At 38.9% G+C, this 13,591-nt stretch overlaps 2 protein-coding genes across 2 annotated transcripts; both read right to left on the reverse strand.

Annotated features, from left to right (window-relative positions):
* Window positions 1-771: 771 nt before the first annotated feature.
* Window positions 772-8,649, reverse strand: get3 (guided entry of tail-anchored proteins factor 3, ATPase). The gene is made up of 7 exons (XM_067440897.1): window positions 8,466-8,649; window positions 7,590-7,737; window positions 6,701-6,849; window positions 4,906-5,056; window positions 4,363-4,470; window positions 4,075-4,272; window positions 772-2,327 (listed from the first exon to the last, which is right to left on the reverse strand). The coding sequence occupies exons 1-7, from the start codon at window positions 8,606-8,608 to the stop codon at window positions 2,199-2,201; spliced, it is 1,026 nt and encodes a 341-aa protein (XP_067296998.1). The 5' UTR covers window positions 8,609-8,649; the 3' UTR covers window positions 772-2,198.
* A 330-nt stretch (window positions 8,650-8,979) lies between these two features.
* rnf11a (ring finger protein 11a) lies at window positions 8,980-13,552 on the reverse strand. Its single transcript, XM_067440898.1, has 3 exons — window positions 13,066-13,552; window positions 10,969-11,138; window positions 8,980-10,880 (listed from the first exon to the last, which is right to left on the reverse strand). Exons 1-3 carry the CDS (start codon window positions 13,162-13,164, stop codon window positions 10,709-10,711), a joined length of 441 nt encoding a protein of 146 aa, XP_067296999.1. The 5' UTR covers window positions 13,165-13,552; the 3' UTR covers window positions 8,980-10,708.
* Window positions 13,553-13,591: the final 39 nt, after the last annotated feature.

Here is a 13,591-nt window from a genome sequence, read left to right on the forward strand (position 1 = left end):
TGTAGTGAATGAGACGTACATAATTCACCCTTGTTATTAAATATGGTTCTATATACTGCCGAGGATTAACACAGTACTGTTCAGGTTTTGTGGTCCCTTTAAGTTTGTCTGTTGCTCGTTGACTTTTGACGTTGGTCAACACCCACTTGGGGGGTTGGACGTGTGTTGTGTTTTTGGTTGTTATTAAACGAGACACTCATGTGCTCAACGTGAGAAGTTGTCGCTTGTTATTCACAGCAATTTCCACAACAATATATTTAAAATCAAAAACAGTAATTTTACATTGTACTATTTCACAATAAAAAGATGTTTTAAAGAAATCTTACAAACCTAAACTTTTAAATTGTAGTGTCAATAAATTCTCATCATCAATGGTTTGGTGCTAACCTTTATGAAACAAACGTATACCAGTTTACTGCAATTAAAATTAAACTAGGATAAGTGATTAAGCCGGGATATCTTGGTGACCCTGTCTCAATTTATCCACTAATATAGTTATCTTTCGTTATCGTTCTTGGTGTGAGTGTGCTTTCATGACAGCGGTGTAGCCTACTAAATTTTGTATACAGAGGACAAGATCACCAAGATATCCCGGTTTAATCCCTTATCCTAGTTTTGTGCAATGAGCCCCTTAACTCATAGTGTGTTCAACGTGCCACTGCTGTAGTTTAGTGATGTACAATGTCTGCATGGACAATTAGCCTTGGTATAACACACAATATTTGTATTCATATATAAAAACAAAAAAAAGAAACAGACAGAAACACCTGCTGCAGTAGATGGAGAAGTGTTTTATTTGCTTTGAAACTCAAGTGTGCTTCTGCAAAAAGAAGCCAAATTTTGGAAAGGCAATAACTAGTTATAAGAGAATGAAGAAAGAAACTTCAGGAAAACTGACTGATGACTGATAAAGATCCCAATCTCTCGGTCTGATATACTATCAGGTTTGTGACTTCTTGCCCCTGCGCTTCATGAACTATAAGCCCACATGCTGTGAAATCACAGGATGATAAAAGCAGGAAAACACACCTAAAGCCGTCATAACCAGCGTGGTGTGTAGGTTGATATTGTGGTCTGGCCTGGCAGGTTGCAGTGTTTTTGCATCTGACCTCCTTGTAGGGTGCAAGTGTGTTCCTGTAGATGCATGCGAAAATGAATGCCAAATGACGAGGAGGAGAAGAGAAGAGCAAAGAAAAAAAGAGAACGGAGCGCATCTTCACGGTGTGCTTCACAACTCAAAACCAGAAACGAACGTCGCTTAAATAAATGTTATAGAAGATCTGAACAGAAAATGATCTTAATCATCGCAAGTCTATATAAATACATCACTTTAACTAACGGCAAAAATTAAATTAGCTATATTGAATCACAATGTTTGTACACGGTAAATACAGTTTGTTTCGCTGAAAATATAAATTTAAAGGATAGTTCATCCAGAAATGAAAATTCTGTCATTATTGACACATCCTTGTCGTGACAAACTTCATGCAGTCCACATTTTGCCCGGGCAATAGTATTTACATACACAATCAAGTAGTGCCACAACATATCTCCCCGTTTTGCATTTTAACCCATAAAAAACCCTAGGGTTTGGAACGACATGAGGGTGATTATATAATGACAAAATAATCTTTCCTTTATTGGGGGGGGAGTGAACTATCCCTTTTTAACAACTAACTAAAATATGTATAATCTGCCTAAGTTGGACCCTCTAAATTAACACTACTAACTGACCAGCTCAGGAACCAATATAAAGTCTATTAAGACTGACCAGAATTTTTATGGTATCATTCACTGACCCTAAATCAGATGTGCAGGTTAAACTGAATTAGTGACAGACATTTGTAATGATACTACTCCCGTTCAACTGCTGAATCAGAGTCGAACTGATGTACATTCCTGCGGCAATATCAATTTGAATCTCCTTTCTTGAACACACATCAGGAATGAGTGCTTTTCTTATGCTTAAATACAAACACCATCATCACAAAGCAACATAATCCATCAAGACTGTTTCATGTTTCTAAGCAGGCCGCTTAACTCTCGGCCGACATTCATTACGGATCATTGGAGCAACATGGCGGAATACATGACCAGAAAATCAGAGAGAGTGGAGAGACAGAGGGATGCATGTATCAGAGACGAGCAGAGGAGGAGGGATGCGATGGTGTGCGTTTGATCCGTGGAAATGCTTTAAGTCACTTCTTGGGGGGGCTGTAGGGCTCCAGCAGCTGCTTGGAGAAAGTGTTGACCTTGTCCGCTCCTCGGACCTCGTGAGGCAGCAGAGGCAACTTTATTATGTGGAAATCTTCATATAAATCCTCCATCTGAGAGAGAGAGAGAGAGAGAGAGAGAGAGAGAGAACGTGAAGAGGAAAGGAAATGCAAAGAGAAAAGAAAGGAAAAGAAATACATAGAGGAAAAAAGTGAGACGGAAAGAGAAAAGGAAAAGGTAAGGTGCAAAAATGAGAAAAAGAAAAGTATAAAATAAGAGGAAGAAAACAAATGCAAGGGGAAATTAGAGAGGAGGAATATTTTAAATAATTAAGAAACATATAAACAAAAATTGTGGAAAAGTATAAAGAAAAGGGAAGAGGTAAAAGTACAGATGAAAAAAGAATAAGAAAAACAGGAAAAGAAGTGAGAAAAGGAAAGGTTAAAAGTTAAAAAAAAAATAGAAAAGGAAAAGCATGAAGGAAAGAGGAAGAAAACAGATGGAAGGTGAAAATAGAGAGGAGGAATATTTTAAATAATTAAGAAACATATAAAGAAAAAGAAAGGAAAAGTAAATAAGGTAAAGTACAAAAAAGGAAAATCAAAAGAAAGAGGAAGAAAACAAAGAATAAAGGGGAAGGTATACATAGGAAGATAAAAAAGGAGAGGAAGGGAGAAAAAGAAAGAAAATGTATGCAGGAAAAAGAAGAAGAGAAGGGAGAGGTGTGAAGGAAATGGAAAGAAAAAAACAAGGAAAGGGGAAAAGCATAAATGAAAAAATACGATTGAAAAGAAAAGAAAATTATCTTAATCATAAGTCTCAAGAAATACATATTTTAAAATACATTTAACTGGTTACACTTTACTAAAGCGTTCACTGACAACAGTTACTATAGTAACTGACCGGAACTACATCATTAATTAATCTTTTATTAAGTTATTAAAAATGTTCATGTTATTTCACAGTGCATTAACTGATGTTAACACACACAACTTTGATCTTAATAACGCATTAGATCTTAATGTTTATCTCAGCATTTACTAAAGTATAATTCATTAGCCACGTTTACATGCACACTTTTTTTGTCATTCCGATTAAAATAATTCTGATTGAAAAATTTAGTGGACTGTTTACACGAGACCGCACAGAGCAGTTTGTCTGCCGCATCAGAAATGTCCACGCTGTCCTCTCCAGCAGCTGAAATGTGTTCACGGATGCCATAGCAACTCTCAACGGCCACCAGGACTTATACGGTTTTATAAACGCTTTATAAAAGCTCTTTATTTGTTGTAAAGTGTAATCATCTCAGAAAAAAAATTTATTCTTCTGTCGGGCACAGTTGAAGTAAAAAGTGCCTGGGACAAACGCTGTCAAGATGAGAGGATGTAGCCAGGCTATGTCCGTGTCATTATGCCAACATCATCTACTTCTAATGAAATAGAAAGTTTACCCCTCAGAAAAATGTACTTTCCTCTCAACACTATAAGCCTGTGTGTGAGCGCGGCGCGCGGTCAGTGGTGAAGGCGCGCGCTGTGTATCGCGTCATAAGGACGCACACTGAAAAGTAATCCGGTCAGGTCGATTACATGGTTACATTTTTCGTTTGATCGGTTAATGAAAAGGTTTATCCCACCCCTCTCAAACCGATTACAATTTCATTCGGTTTGGGCATTTTTATTCCGATTGAGGAGTTGATATAGAGCATTTTCATTCGGATTGGACTTTTAAACCGATTACAGTGCTCCACGTGTTAGCATGTTACTTCTTGTAAAGCGTAACTGAATCTAGACACAGGTTTCGGCCCCATATAAATGACATGCCATTATACGTCACTTGTCATAACTTGTCCCAAACACACACCTGGTCCAGATACTTGGACTGGATCTTGTGTCGGGCTTCACACATCTTGCAGGGCCGCTCGTTGTCGGGGAAAACCAGCTGGTTGACGATAATGTTATGCGTGTCGATGCGACACTTGGCCAGCTCCTGAATCAAACGCTCCGTCTCGTACAGAGACAGGAACTCTGCGATGCACACGCAGATAAACGTCGTCTGCTCCTGTATGCATCATGACAGGAATCAACATTACAGTTAGTTATAGAACATCTGTCCAGGCATTAGCAGGGACTACTGTGATGTGACACTCACCGGGTCCTTAAACTGCTCGCTGACGGAGCGGATGACAGGCAGCGTCTCCTCCAGTTTAGACGCCAGCTGATCTGCATTCATGTCTCCCAGGCCCAACATGTTACACATCTGCAATGATTTGACAGAACTACACTTAGAGCTTATATTTAACTCAATTTTAACTCAATCAACTAAATTAAACTCAATCCTTCAGCCAATAAAAATACAGGAAACTACATTTGGCCATCTAACCAATCTAAGACCATTGCGTTTTTCAGAGGGATGGGCTTCATAGAAGCAGGAAGCAGAGGAGCCGTTCAAAGCACAGTGGAGACAGCGGTGTGGAATAAAGGTCAAATATAAGAAAAATACGGCGTTAAAAAAGAATAAAGAAGTATTAAGACATGTTATACTGCGCCTCAAACACAACCAAGCCTAGAAAAAAAACACAGAACCACCCCTTTAAATTGTAGTTTTAAAATACAGACTTTTTCCCCAGTATGGAATTTCTCCACATGACACTATTTTACAAATATCCCATTTCCCAGAATGCAGTGCTGATACCTGTGAGATGAAGGGGCTGATCTGGTTCTTGATCTGCATGAGGCGGCCCAGTCCTCGCTCCACGATGGTAGGGAAGTTGAGCAGACGCAGTGTGTGTCCCGTCGGGGCCGTGTCAAACACCACCACTGAAAAATTCATGCCTTTCACTAACCTGCAGAAGAAGAAAATGACACAGATGAGAATGAGAGAAAACGTAATGTGTGTAAATACACACACAAACATTTTTATTATTAATAATAATGATTTCTCATATTATAAAAAAACTGATCAGACATAACATTATGAGCACTGAGAGGTCAAGTGAATAACACTGGTTATGTCTTCATCACGGGACCTGTTAGTGAGTGGGATATATTAGGCAGCAAGTGAACATTTTTTCCTCAAAGTTGATGTGTTAGAAGCAGGGAAAATGGCCGAGCGTAAGCATTTGAGTGAGTTTGACAAGGGCCAAATATTGATGGCTGGACGACTGGGTCAGAGCATCTCCTAAACTGCAGCTCTTGTGGGCTGTTCCCGGTCTGCAGTGGTCAGTGTCTATCAAAAGTGCTCCAAGAGGAACAGTGGAGAACCGGCCACAGGGTCATGGGCGGCCGAGGCTCATTGATGCACGTGAGGAGCGAAGGCTGGCCCGTGTGGTCCGATCAAACAGACGAGCTACCTGAGCTCAGCCTGAAAAGCCAGACCCACATCAAGATCTGGGAACTCCCCATTGGCAGGGCTCAATCCGAGAAGCGGGATAAATGGTTGTCTTTCAAAATCCCTCTGCACGCAATAGAATAAGGTGAAGCGGAGCTAGTTGACAGATGAAACTTTCGCTGTATCCAGTCGGCAAAACTCCGAACACATCTTCCCATCTTTCTTTGAAGTGCCGTTCTTTTATCTTTTCTCAGAGAAAAGCTGAACTCCAAGTCTTTTCAGAGTCGCTGCCAAAACCAATTCGAAAGACAGCCGTTCGCCAGCTTCTTTGCTTTTAAGCACGCAACTCTGCCGTCATTATGTTAAGCCCCGCCCTCCAACTCTATACACGATGTGATTGGCCTGACCAGAGTTTGGTTTTAACAGCTTGCAAGCCAACAAACAGGTGCTAGATGCACTGGCTGCAAATTACATTTGCAGTTAGGATGCGTCTAGATTTCTAGGCTAACTGGAGCTCAAATTGCTCAAGAAGTTAACGCTGGTTCTGATAGAAAGGTGTCAGAACACACAGAGCATCGCAGTTTGTGTATGGGGCTGCATAGCAGCAGACCAGTTAAAGTGCCCATGCTGAACCCTGTCCACCACCGAAAGCGCCAACAGTGGCACGTGAGCATCAAATATTTTAGATAGATGAATAAGTTACTAATAATTTTAAATACATTATAACATGATATATTTTATATATATATATATATCTAGATGTGAAAACAATGCCATTTAGATGTGAAACAATGGTACTGCACAAAACGGCAAAGAAAGCCAGAGTTCTGTATTTAGATCGGAGGTCTGTTTGTAAACTGAATTATGTAATTTACAGTAGTTCTTTCCCCCATGAAAGATGTTAAGCGCACACTTTCACCTCTATCTGATTCTTTCTACAGATGTTTCTTTGAAGATAGGCGATTCATTTTGGAGCTTGATTTTCATTCATGACTTACAGCGCTCTATTGAAAAACTGTTTGAAATGCAGATGGAGAAAATGAAAGCTAAATCTCATCTGGCGTAAAAACCCCAAGTGACAAAAGCTTTTCGAAAGATGAAAGATTTTGAAAATATTATAATGGATTAAGTTCAACACATGATACTGTACATATCTGACCTCATGACCTCTGCGTAGCTCATGGCCTCATCGATGCCGGGAAAAGCACTCATGGCTTCCTGCATCATCTTCTTCCCCATACTGAGCATGTTGTCCTCCTCAAAGAACTCATCTGGCAGCTCAGCCACACCAAGACTGGGGTCGATCTCCTACAGGAAGGGAGAGATTAAATTGATTTTAAACAACAGCATGATAAACTAAATCTCAAACAGGGGCCATTAAACCAGATAATAATATATAGTTTCTGTAAAGCAACCCTGGTTTCATATCAGTCTTCTTCTTGCAGCAACATCACAGTCTTTCTGTTTTTATTTTATTTGGCAAGAACAGCACAAGTTCCTGATGTGAATCACACACGAGTTTAAGCATGTGGTATGTGTCTCAATTTCAGATGACATGTAGAGCTGGGCAAAACTAGTTAACAAAACTAATCAGTTTAATAGATAGAGGTATAAATGTGACACTGCTTTTCAGAGAAAAATGTAATGTTATCATTTACCTTCATGTCGTTACAAACTCTTAAGATTTTTGTTCATCTTAAGAACACAAATTTTGAAGAGATTTCTGTCTCTTCAATCAAAACTGTTTCAATAGTTTTATGTTTTATGTACATATTCATCACAAAACATTAGAAGCTCAAATGTGCCTCATTGGTTCTTAAGCTCAAACGTGCTGCATACCATGATAATGAACCTCACTGGTTGAGCTTCAGCAAGAACATGCTGGTTAACACGAGAATGAACTCATTGGTTTAAAAATTTTGGGTGAACTATCCCTATAACATTGTTGTGTATATGGACTGAAGAAGTGATGCTGGTGAATGTAAAGCTGCTGTTTTTAGTGTACAGATTGTATTCAGTGAAAATATATGGTTGATATGATAACGCACCATGGCAAAGAGGTTGTCGTAGCCCTTGACTTTGGTGGGCACCTTGGAGAACTTCTGGTCGAAGGCATCCGAGATGTTGTGCGCTGGATCTGTGGATATGATGAGGACACTCTCTCTCACAGCCGCCAACTGAACCGCCAGACTGCAGCTGCAACACAACAAGCCAAAAATAACACTTATTCTGGATAACCTATTCTTCACATCTAGAGAAGGAGGGGAAAAAAATCAATGACATTACTTTATATTAGAGACAAACTCTCAATATTGATTTGGCAAGTCTTGGCTGATTTTTTTTCAGCAAAATCATGCATGTTTCCTACAGCAAGTCAATACAAAAATGACAAGAGAACTTAATTATTGATGGTCAACCAGGAAAAAAAATTAAGAAAATAAGAACAGTTTTTGAATCATGCCGTTTATAAACACCTGTTGCAGTGAAATCACATACTATTTCATGATTAAAGTGGCTGAATAGGTGGCAGAAGACATCTAAATACGAGTTGCTCAGATGGCTAATACCACCCACTTTCATTCATCAACCTGTATATGTGTGGTATCTGAATAAATTATTAATGAATTATTACGAAGAATAATTATTATTCACAAGGAAAGAGGTTTTTAAAAAACTAACTTACACGCGACGTATTTTTCTAAAATATTAGAAATTACTATTTTGACTTAAGCTTGGTTGCGGGTAGAATATAATTAGATATTTATTTGTTTGTTTTTTTACACAGTTTCAGCGCTTTTAAACCTGTAGTTTAATACAGTATAAAAGCAGATATGTATGAATAATCTGGTGTTGATGTGTTACAGCTAAAGCAGCACTGACAGCTAACAGCCTCAACTGTAAAACCCTAACGTTTATTCACCCACCTGCATGTTGTTTTGCCCACGCCACCTTTACCCCCGACGAAGATCCATTTGAGTGATTTCTGCTCTATGATATTCTTTAATGTCGGCTCTAAAGGCTCTACATCAGGCGCATCTTCAAACTCGTCTTCCACAGAAGCTGCCATCTTGCTCTCAAGTCAGTTGGAATACACCAGAGGCAACCGCAACACTCCGCCATTTTGGCTCCGCAACAGCGGAAACAACGCACTTGAATGGACAGGCATTAGATCCAAAATGGCCAGAAAAGGGCGAACAGTTTCGAACGGAAGTCTGCTGATTACGCTGATGACTCAGCCGGGCTGGACCAACAACTTTTCATTGAAAAAGAATATTCCAGAAGTGATCATTTAGATATATTTCTCATTTGTATGAAATGTAAATACACTTCTAATAGTAATATCGAATTTTGGACGAGTAATAGTAGTGGCTAAATACGTTTAAATGTTCTCTCGTGTATTGTTCATTTGTGTATGTGGAAGACAGAATCACACAGTACTTTGAAGAATTTGGCAACCTTTATTGTTATAATCCTACTCTTGTGCCAGTATTGCACATGAACAAAACAGATCATTTAATAGCATGTCCGATATATTTTGTTGGCAAATGTACATTTGTATGGCACCAAGCAACTTTTTTTTAAAAATGTAATTCATTTTATTGTGAAACAAAATATAATGTAGTGATGATTGTACTTCACATATTTATTACGTTTATTTTTACATTTGTATTGTGCTAAAGCTACATTTTAAATTCTGAATCAAACAATGGGGAAGAAAATTAAGTAAATCATCCAATATGAAAGAGCAGTACATGTAGATTTCAAGATTTTCAGATGCTGTTCTTGCAATTTAATCACATTTTAAGTCACAATGAGTCAGTACAAAGATACAAAGGGAAGCTTGAGCAGGAGGAAATATTTTGTGGCCAAACACTGTTCAGTCTGAATGACATGATTAATCCAGCACGATAACTGAGCAAACCAACCAACAAACAAAAAAAAAGGTTAAAATCTTCCTTTTTGCACAAGCAACTCAAACCAGGGACAGGCATAAGGTCATATATTCAGCTAACATACAGAAAAGACATTATGAACAGTATTAAAAATGACTGAAGCATGTACTAATTTCTTTTCATTTCAGTTTGCACTAATCAGGAAAACAACAAGAAATAACTATAAAGCCTTCACTGTAATTGTCGACTTTCAGTCGGCAACATTTGAAAGGTGCAAAAAGTTTGGAGATTGTATCATTATTATTCTCTTTGAAAATAAAGAAAGAAAATGTCTAAATACGGTCCCCACAGTTCTATCCAAAGGCAATGTCAAGGCGAAGCTAAATGGGGACATACAGGATCCAACACGCAACACCTAAAAAACAAGCATTTAGAGTAAAGATGATCCAAAAACCAGTGTAAAAAGGCAACTTACATCCCAGAACCTGGAAAACAGCAGCTGACAAGGCAAAACTCAGAGTCTACCAATAAACAACCTCATCACCGAGCCCATTACGAACACAAAACGACGTATCACGACACACTGGTCATTTATCAAGCTATTTGGATGCACCCATCCATAGTGATCAGGGACAGAGAACGGAGAAAATCCTAGAGAGAAAAAAAAAGTAAAACTACCTCCTCAAACACCTGTTAGTGCATCACAAGCTTCTAAGTAAGAACAAAAACATGATCATGGCACATGTTCTGTTGTAAATCAGATTTGCTCATGTAATGAAAGTTTTTCAGCATTATATTTCAGAGCCTTGAAAGGCACATTCACAGCCTGCAGAAATAACACTCCGCCCACCGGACGGGTCAAATTCAGGAAGGGACAATCTCATTGGCGGAATTTTGGCGACGGGCGGGTTTCATGTCCAATCGGAGGGAGGCGAGTACCTCTCGCATATATTGCACATTTAATGAACTCGGTTAGAATGGAAAGAAAAAGTACACAATTGATATATTTGAACTCTCCTTAAATTGGCCCTTAAAACACTATCTTCATTAGAGATGCTTCAGTGTTTTTTCGTTTTGCTAAACTTCACTTTGACACCAATTACATGTATATGTGTTCGTAAAGCTCTTTGACATGCAAGTGACAGGCCTCTTAAATTTAACACTGGATCCTGTTTTTTTACAGGATCAACACACACCTTTGTTCGTTCATTCTACCGTCCTCAGCGTGTTCATTGCATTATGATTGGCATGTCCCACGGTATGTGCAGGCACTCTCAGTTTGTCTCGTAGGAAGACAGCAGCGCGGCGTCGACGGGCTCCATACAGGAAGGGCAGGTGAAGGAGCGCATGAGCCAGGCGTCAATGCAGTCCACGTGATAGATGTGCATGCAGGGCAGGAACCGGATCGGGTCGCCGTACTCAAAGTCCATCATGCAGATCACACACCTGGGGGGGCAGATGGCAAACATTTTTACATCATGCAAGCAAAATCAGTTTTACACACGTATTTGGACGTTCCCAGGATACCACACACTCTTTGATCTTCTTGTCGGAGGGTTCTGAGCCCGGGTCGAAGATCCCACGGGGCAGGTGTTGGATGAGGCCGATGCGCTGAGCGATACGGACCTGCTCCTCCTCCGTCAGCTGAGTGGCCAGGCGCGTCTGACTGGGCGTGGGATGGTAAACTGGCACCTGCACCCGCTCCTGGGGGTCACGAGTGTTTGAGCACATCGTTAATAAAGCCCACGTGTGGTTAGAGCACACAGAAACAGGAGGAATGGATGAGGGACATGTCTACGAGGCAGCATCTTTCAAAGTATTAATTCCACAGTGTGACAAAATAAAGGGAATAACATATATTTATCCACACTATCCTTTATCATCCTATATGATTAATGTACTTTCTGCGCTTTCTTTTTTATTGCCCTTTTAGTCTCTTTTTTGATTGACATTAAAATGGACATGCCAGATTTTTGTCAAAGCTTTACATTTAAAACCCTGTGATATTGTTATCACTATTTACAAAACTCAAACTTTTCTGAAAAACTAAATTTTATCATTAACCTTTTAATTATTTTAGCAAAATGTTACTCTTGTCAGGGTTAACAACAAAAAAACAGTAACATTTTACAGTGTAGTTACGTGTTACATGTAGTTACTGTAATAATACAATAAATTATGCATATTTACATGCAACTAACCCTAAACGAACCCTCATTCCTAACCCTAACCATATAGTAGGTAAATGTAGTTAATTACTAATACTCAGTACAAATTAATATTTTTAACTATATCGTTGTATAATGCATGTCAATGGGGCGTTTTTCTATGAGAGCCACTCTTGAGAGTAAAAAACACAGACATACCAATCCATATTAAACTCTGGGGCTCGCGGCAACACATTGATGTCTTAAGACACGAAACGATCGGTGCATGCGAGAATCCAAACAGCATTTCTGTTTTTTTTTACCTCATATCAGACGAAAATAACATAAAATTTCTCACCGAAACCGAGCGTTTCCTGTCTTAAGACATCAATGTGTCGCCACAAGCCACAGGGTTTAATATGGATTTGTGTGTCTGTGTTTTTTACTCTCATAGAAATACACCCTATTTACATGCATTATATGAGTAACGCTTGGAGTTAAAAATCTTCATTTGTGTTCTACTGAAGAAACAAACACACCTACATCTTGGTTGCCCTGGGGGTAAGCAGATAAATATCACATTTTCATTTTTAGGTGAACTATCCCTTTAAGATCGGAACACAAAACAGTAAACTTAAAAAAAATAAAAAATAAAAAAACATACACATTCTAAAGTTTTTCATATTAATGTAATGAATGCCCAAACGTTTTTACGTTCAAATCAATATGTATTTTTTATTGTTGATTTGTGTTCTTTTGTCTTGTTGTGACGGTTATAATTATAAGTATTGAGAAAATTAATAAACAACATGCACTTAACTATAAGGTTTGCATGTAATTATGTGTAATCTAAAGTGCTGTCAAAACGACAGTGCAACATGTATATGTATATTAAATAAACTGTATATTAAACTGTATATTAAATAAACACAATTTGACAGCACAAATAACTTACTGTTATCACTCCAGTAAGTACATGTATATGTGTAACAAGGACACTAAAGTAAAGTGTTAATGTTTTGGGTGCATCAAAGTAAATACAATTTTAAAAACTGTACAGTGTAAATTAGTCACGTAAATGTCGCAAGTTTTGTATTGATAAAGAAATGAGTATAGATGTGTTGCACTTCAAGGAAGTATTTCTTCTATATTGATTTAACTTCTTTAATCATATCTCAATATGGTATTTATATTCTAGGATGCCATAGTAGTACCAAAGCGTCCAAAACAATCGTTTTCACAGTCAGATGTCACAATCGATGAAGCGCAATTATTAAATCTACTGTAGTATGATGACCAACTGCTTTTCTCAAAACCCTGCCAACAGCAAACTTTTCCTGTTCCTGTAGATCAAGATCACATAGTCATTGCTATTACTACCATACATTATTAAACAATCTGAGCTCGTCTAATATAGTCAGACTGTATTGTGAGCAGCTGAACGGCTTTCGGTGGGACAGTGTTGTGGTTGTTTTTAAACACACCTGGTAGGGTGGCGGAGGCTCTCCGGGCAGACTCGCCCCCTCGGACTCGTTCAGCAAGGACAGATCATCGGCGCCTTGAGAAGACAGACAGTTCCCCATTGGGCTGACCCTAAACGGCACAACAATCCCTCCAAATTCACGTCTATGTAGCCTTTAAAAGACGCGTCAGGCTTCTGTTCTGGTCACGGGTTGCCTTTTCTGCAGCCCGTTGTGTCTGATGTCTGTCTAGTATGTAGAAAAACAAACGCCTCGCCAGCAAACGGTCCGGGGTTTTTTCACGCACAAAAAATATGTTTTAAAAAGCTGGAATCCTGGTAAACGTACAGTTCCCGGTTGGTTTACTCCTCACAGGTGCGCCCGGCATGCATGACATATAATATGCATTTATTATGGCCTGTACAGGGCAATATTTTTAGCTAAGACCTCTTGACGACTCCATATCTCCTTTCATTGTTTACAAACTCTTAGACCGGAAGTCAGTTAATCTGTGTATTGTGGGTAATGTAGTTCCTGCACAGAAAGCTGA

The sequence above is a fragment of the Pseudorasbora parva genome, chromosome 4 (genome assembly GCF_024679245.1).
Source record: "Pseudorasbora parva isolate DD20220531a chromosome 4, ASM2467924v1, whole genome shotgun sequence".
NCBI classification, from domain to species: Eukaryota; Metazoa; Chordata; class Actinopteri; order Cypriniformes; family Gobionidae; genus Pseudorasbora; species Pseudorasbora parva.

Excerpts from the sequence above, each read along its gene's own strand:
- get3 (XM_067440897.1), bottom strand. The coding sequence starts at position 8,608 with ATGGCAGCTTCTGTGGAAGACGAGTTTGAAGATGCGCCTGATGTAGAG. Across the intron at positions 4,273-4,362 it reads GCGAGCAGTTTAAGGACCCG|GAGCAGACGACGTTTATCTG; the intron begins GTGAGTGTCACA and ends TGATGCATACAG. Across the intron at positions 2,328-4,074 it reads AGTCCAAGTATCTGGACCAG|ATGGAGGATTTATATGAAGA; the intron begins GTGTGTGTTTGG and ends TCTCTCTCTCAG.
- rnf11a (XM_067440898.1), bottom strand. The coding sequence starts at position 13,164 with ATGGGGAACTGTCTGTCTTCTCAAGGCGCCGATGATCTGTCCTTGCTG. Across the intron at positions 11,139-13,065 it reads AGCCTCCGCCACCCTACCAG|GAGCGGGTGCAGGTGCCAGT; the intron begins GTGTGTTTAAAA and ends CGTGACCCCCAG. Across the intron at positions 10,881-10,968 it reads TCCGACAAGAAGATCAAAGA|GTGTGTGATCTGCATGATGG; the intron begins GTGTGTGGTATC and ends CTGCCCCCCCAG.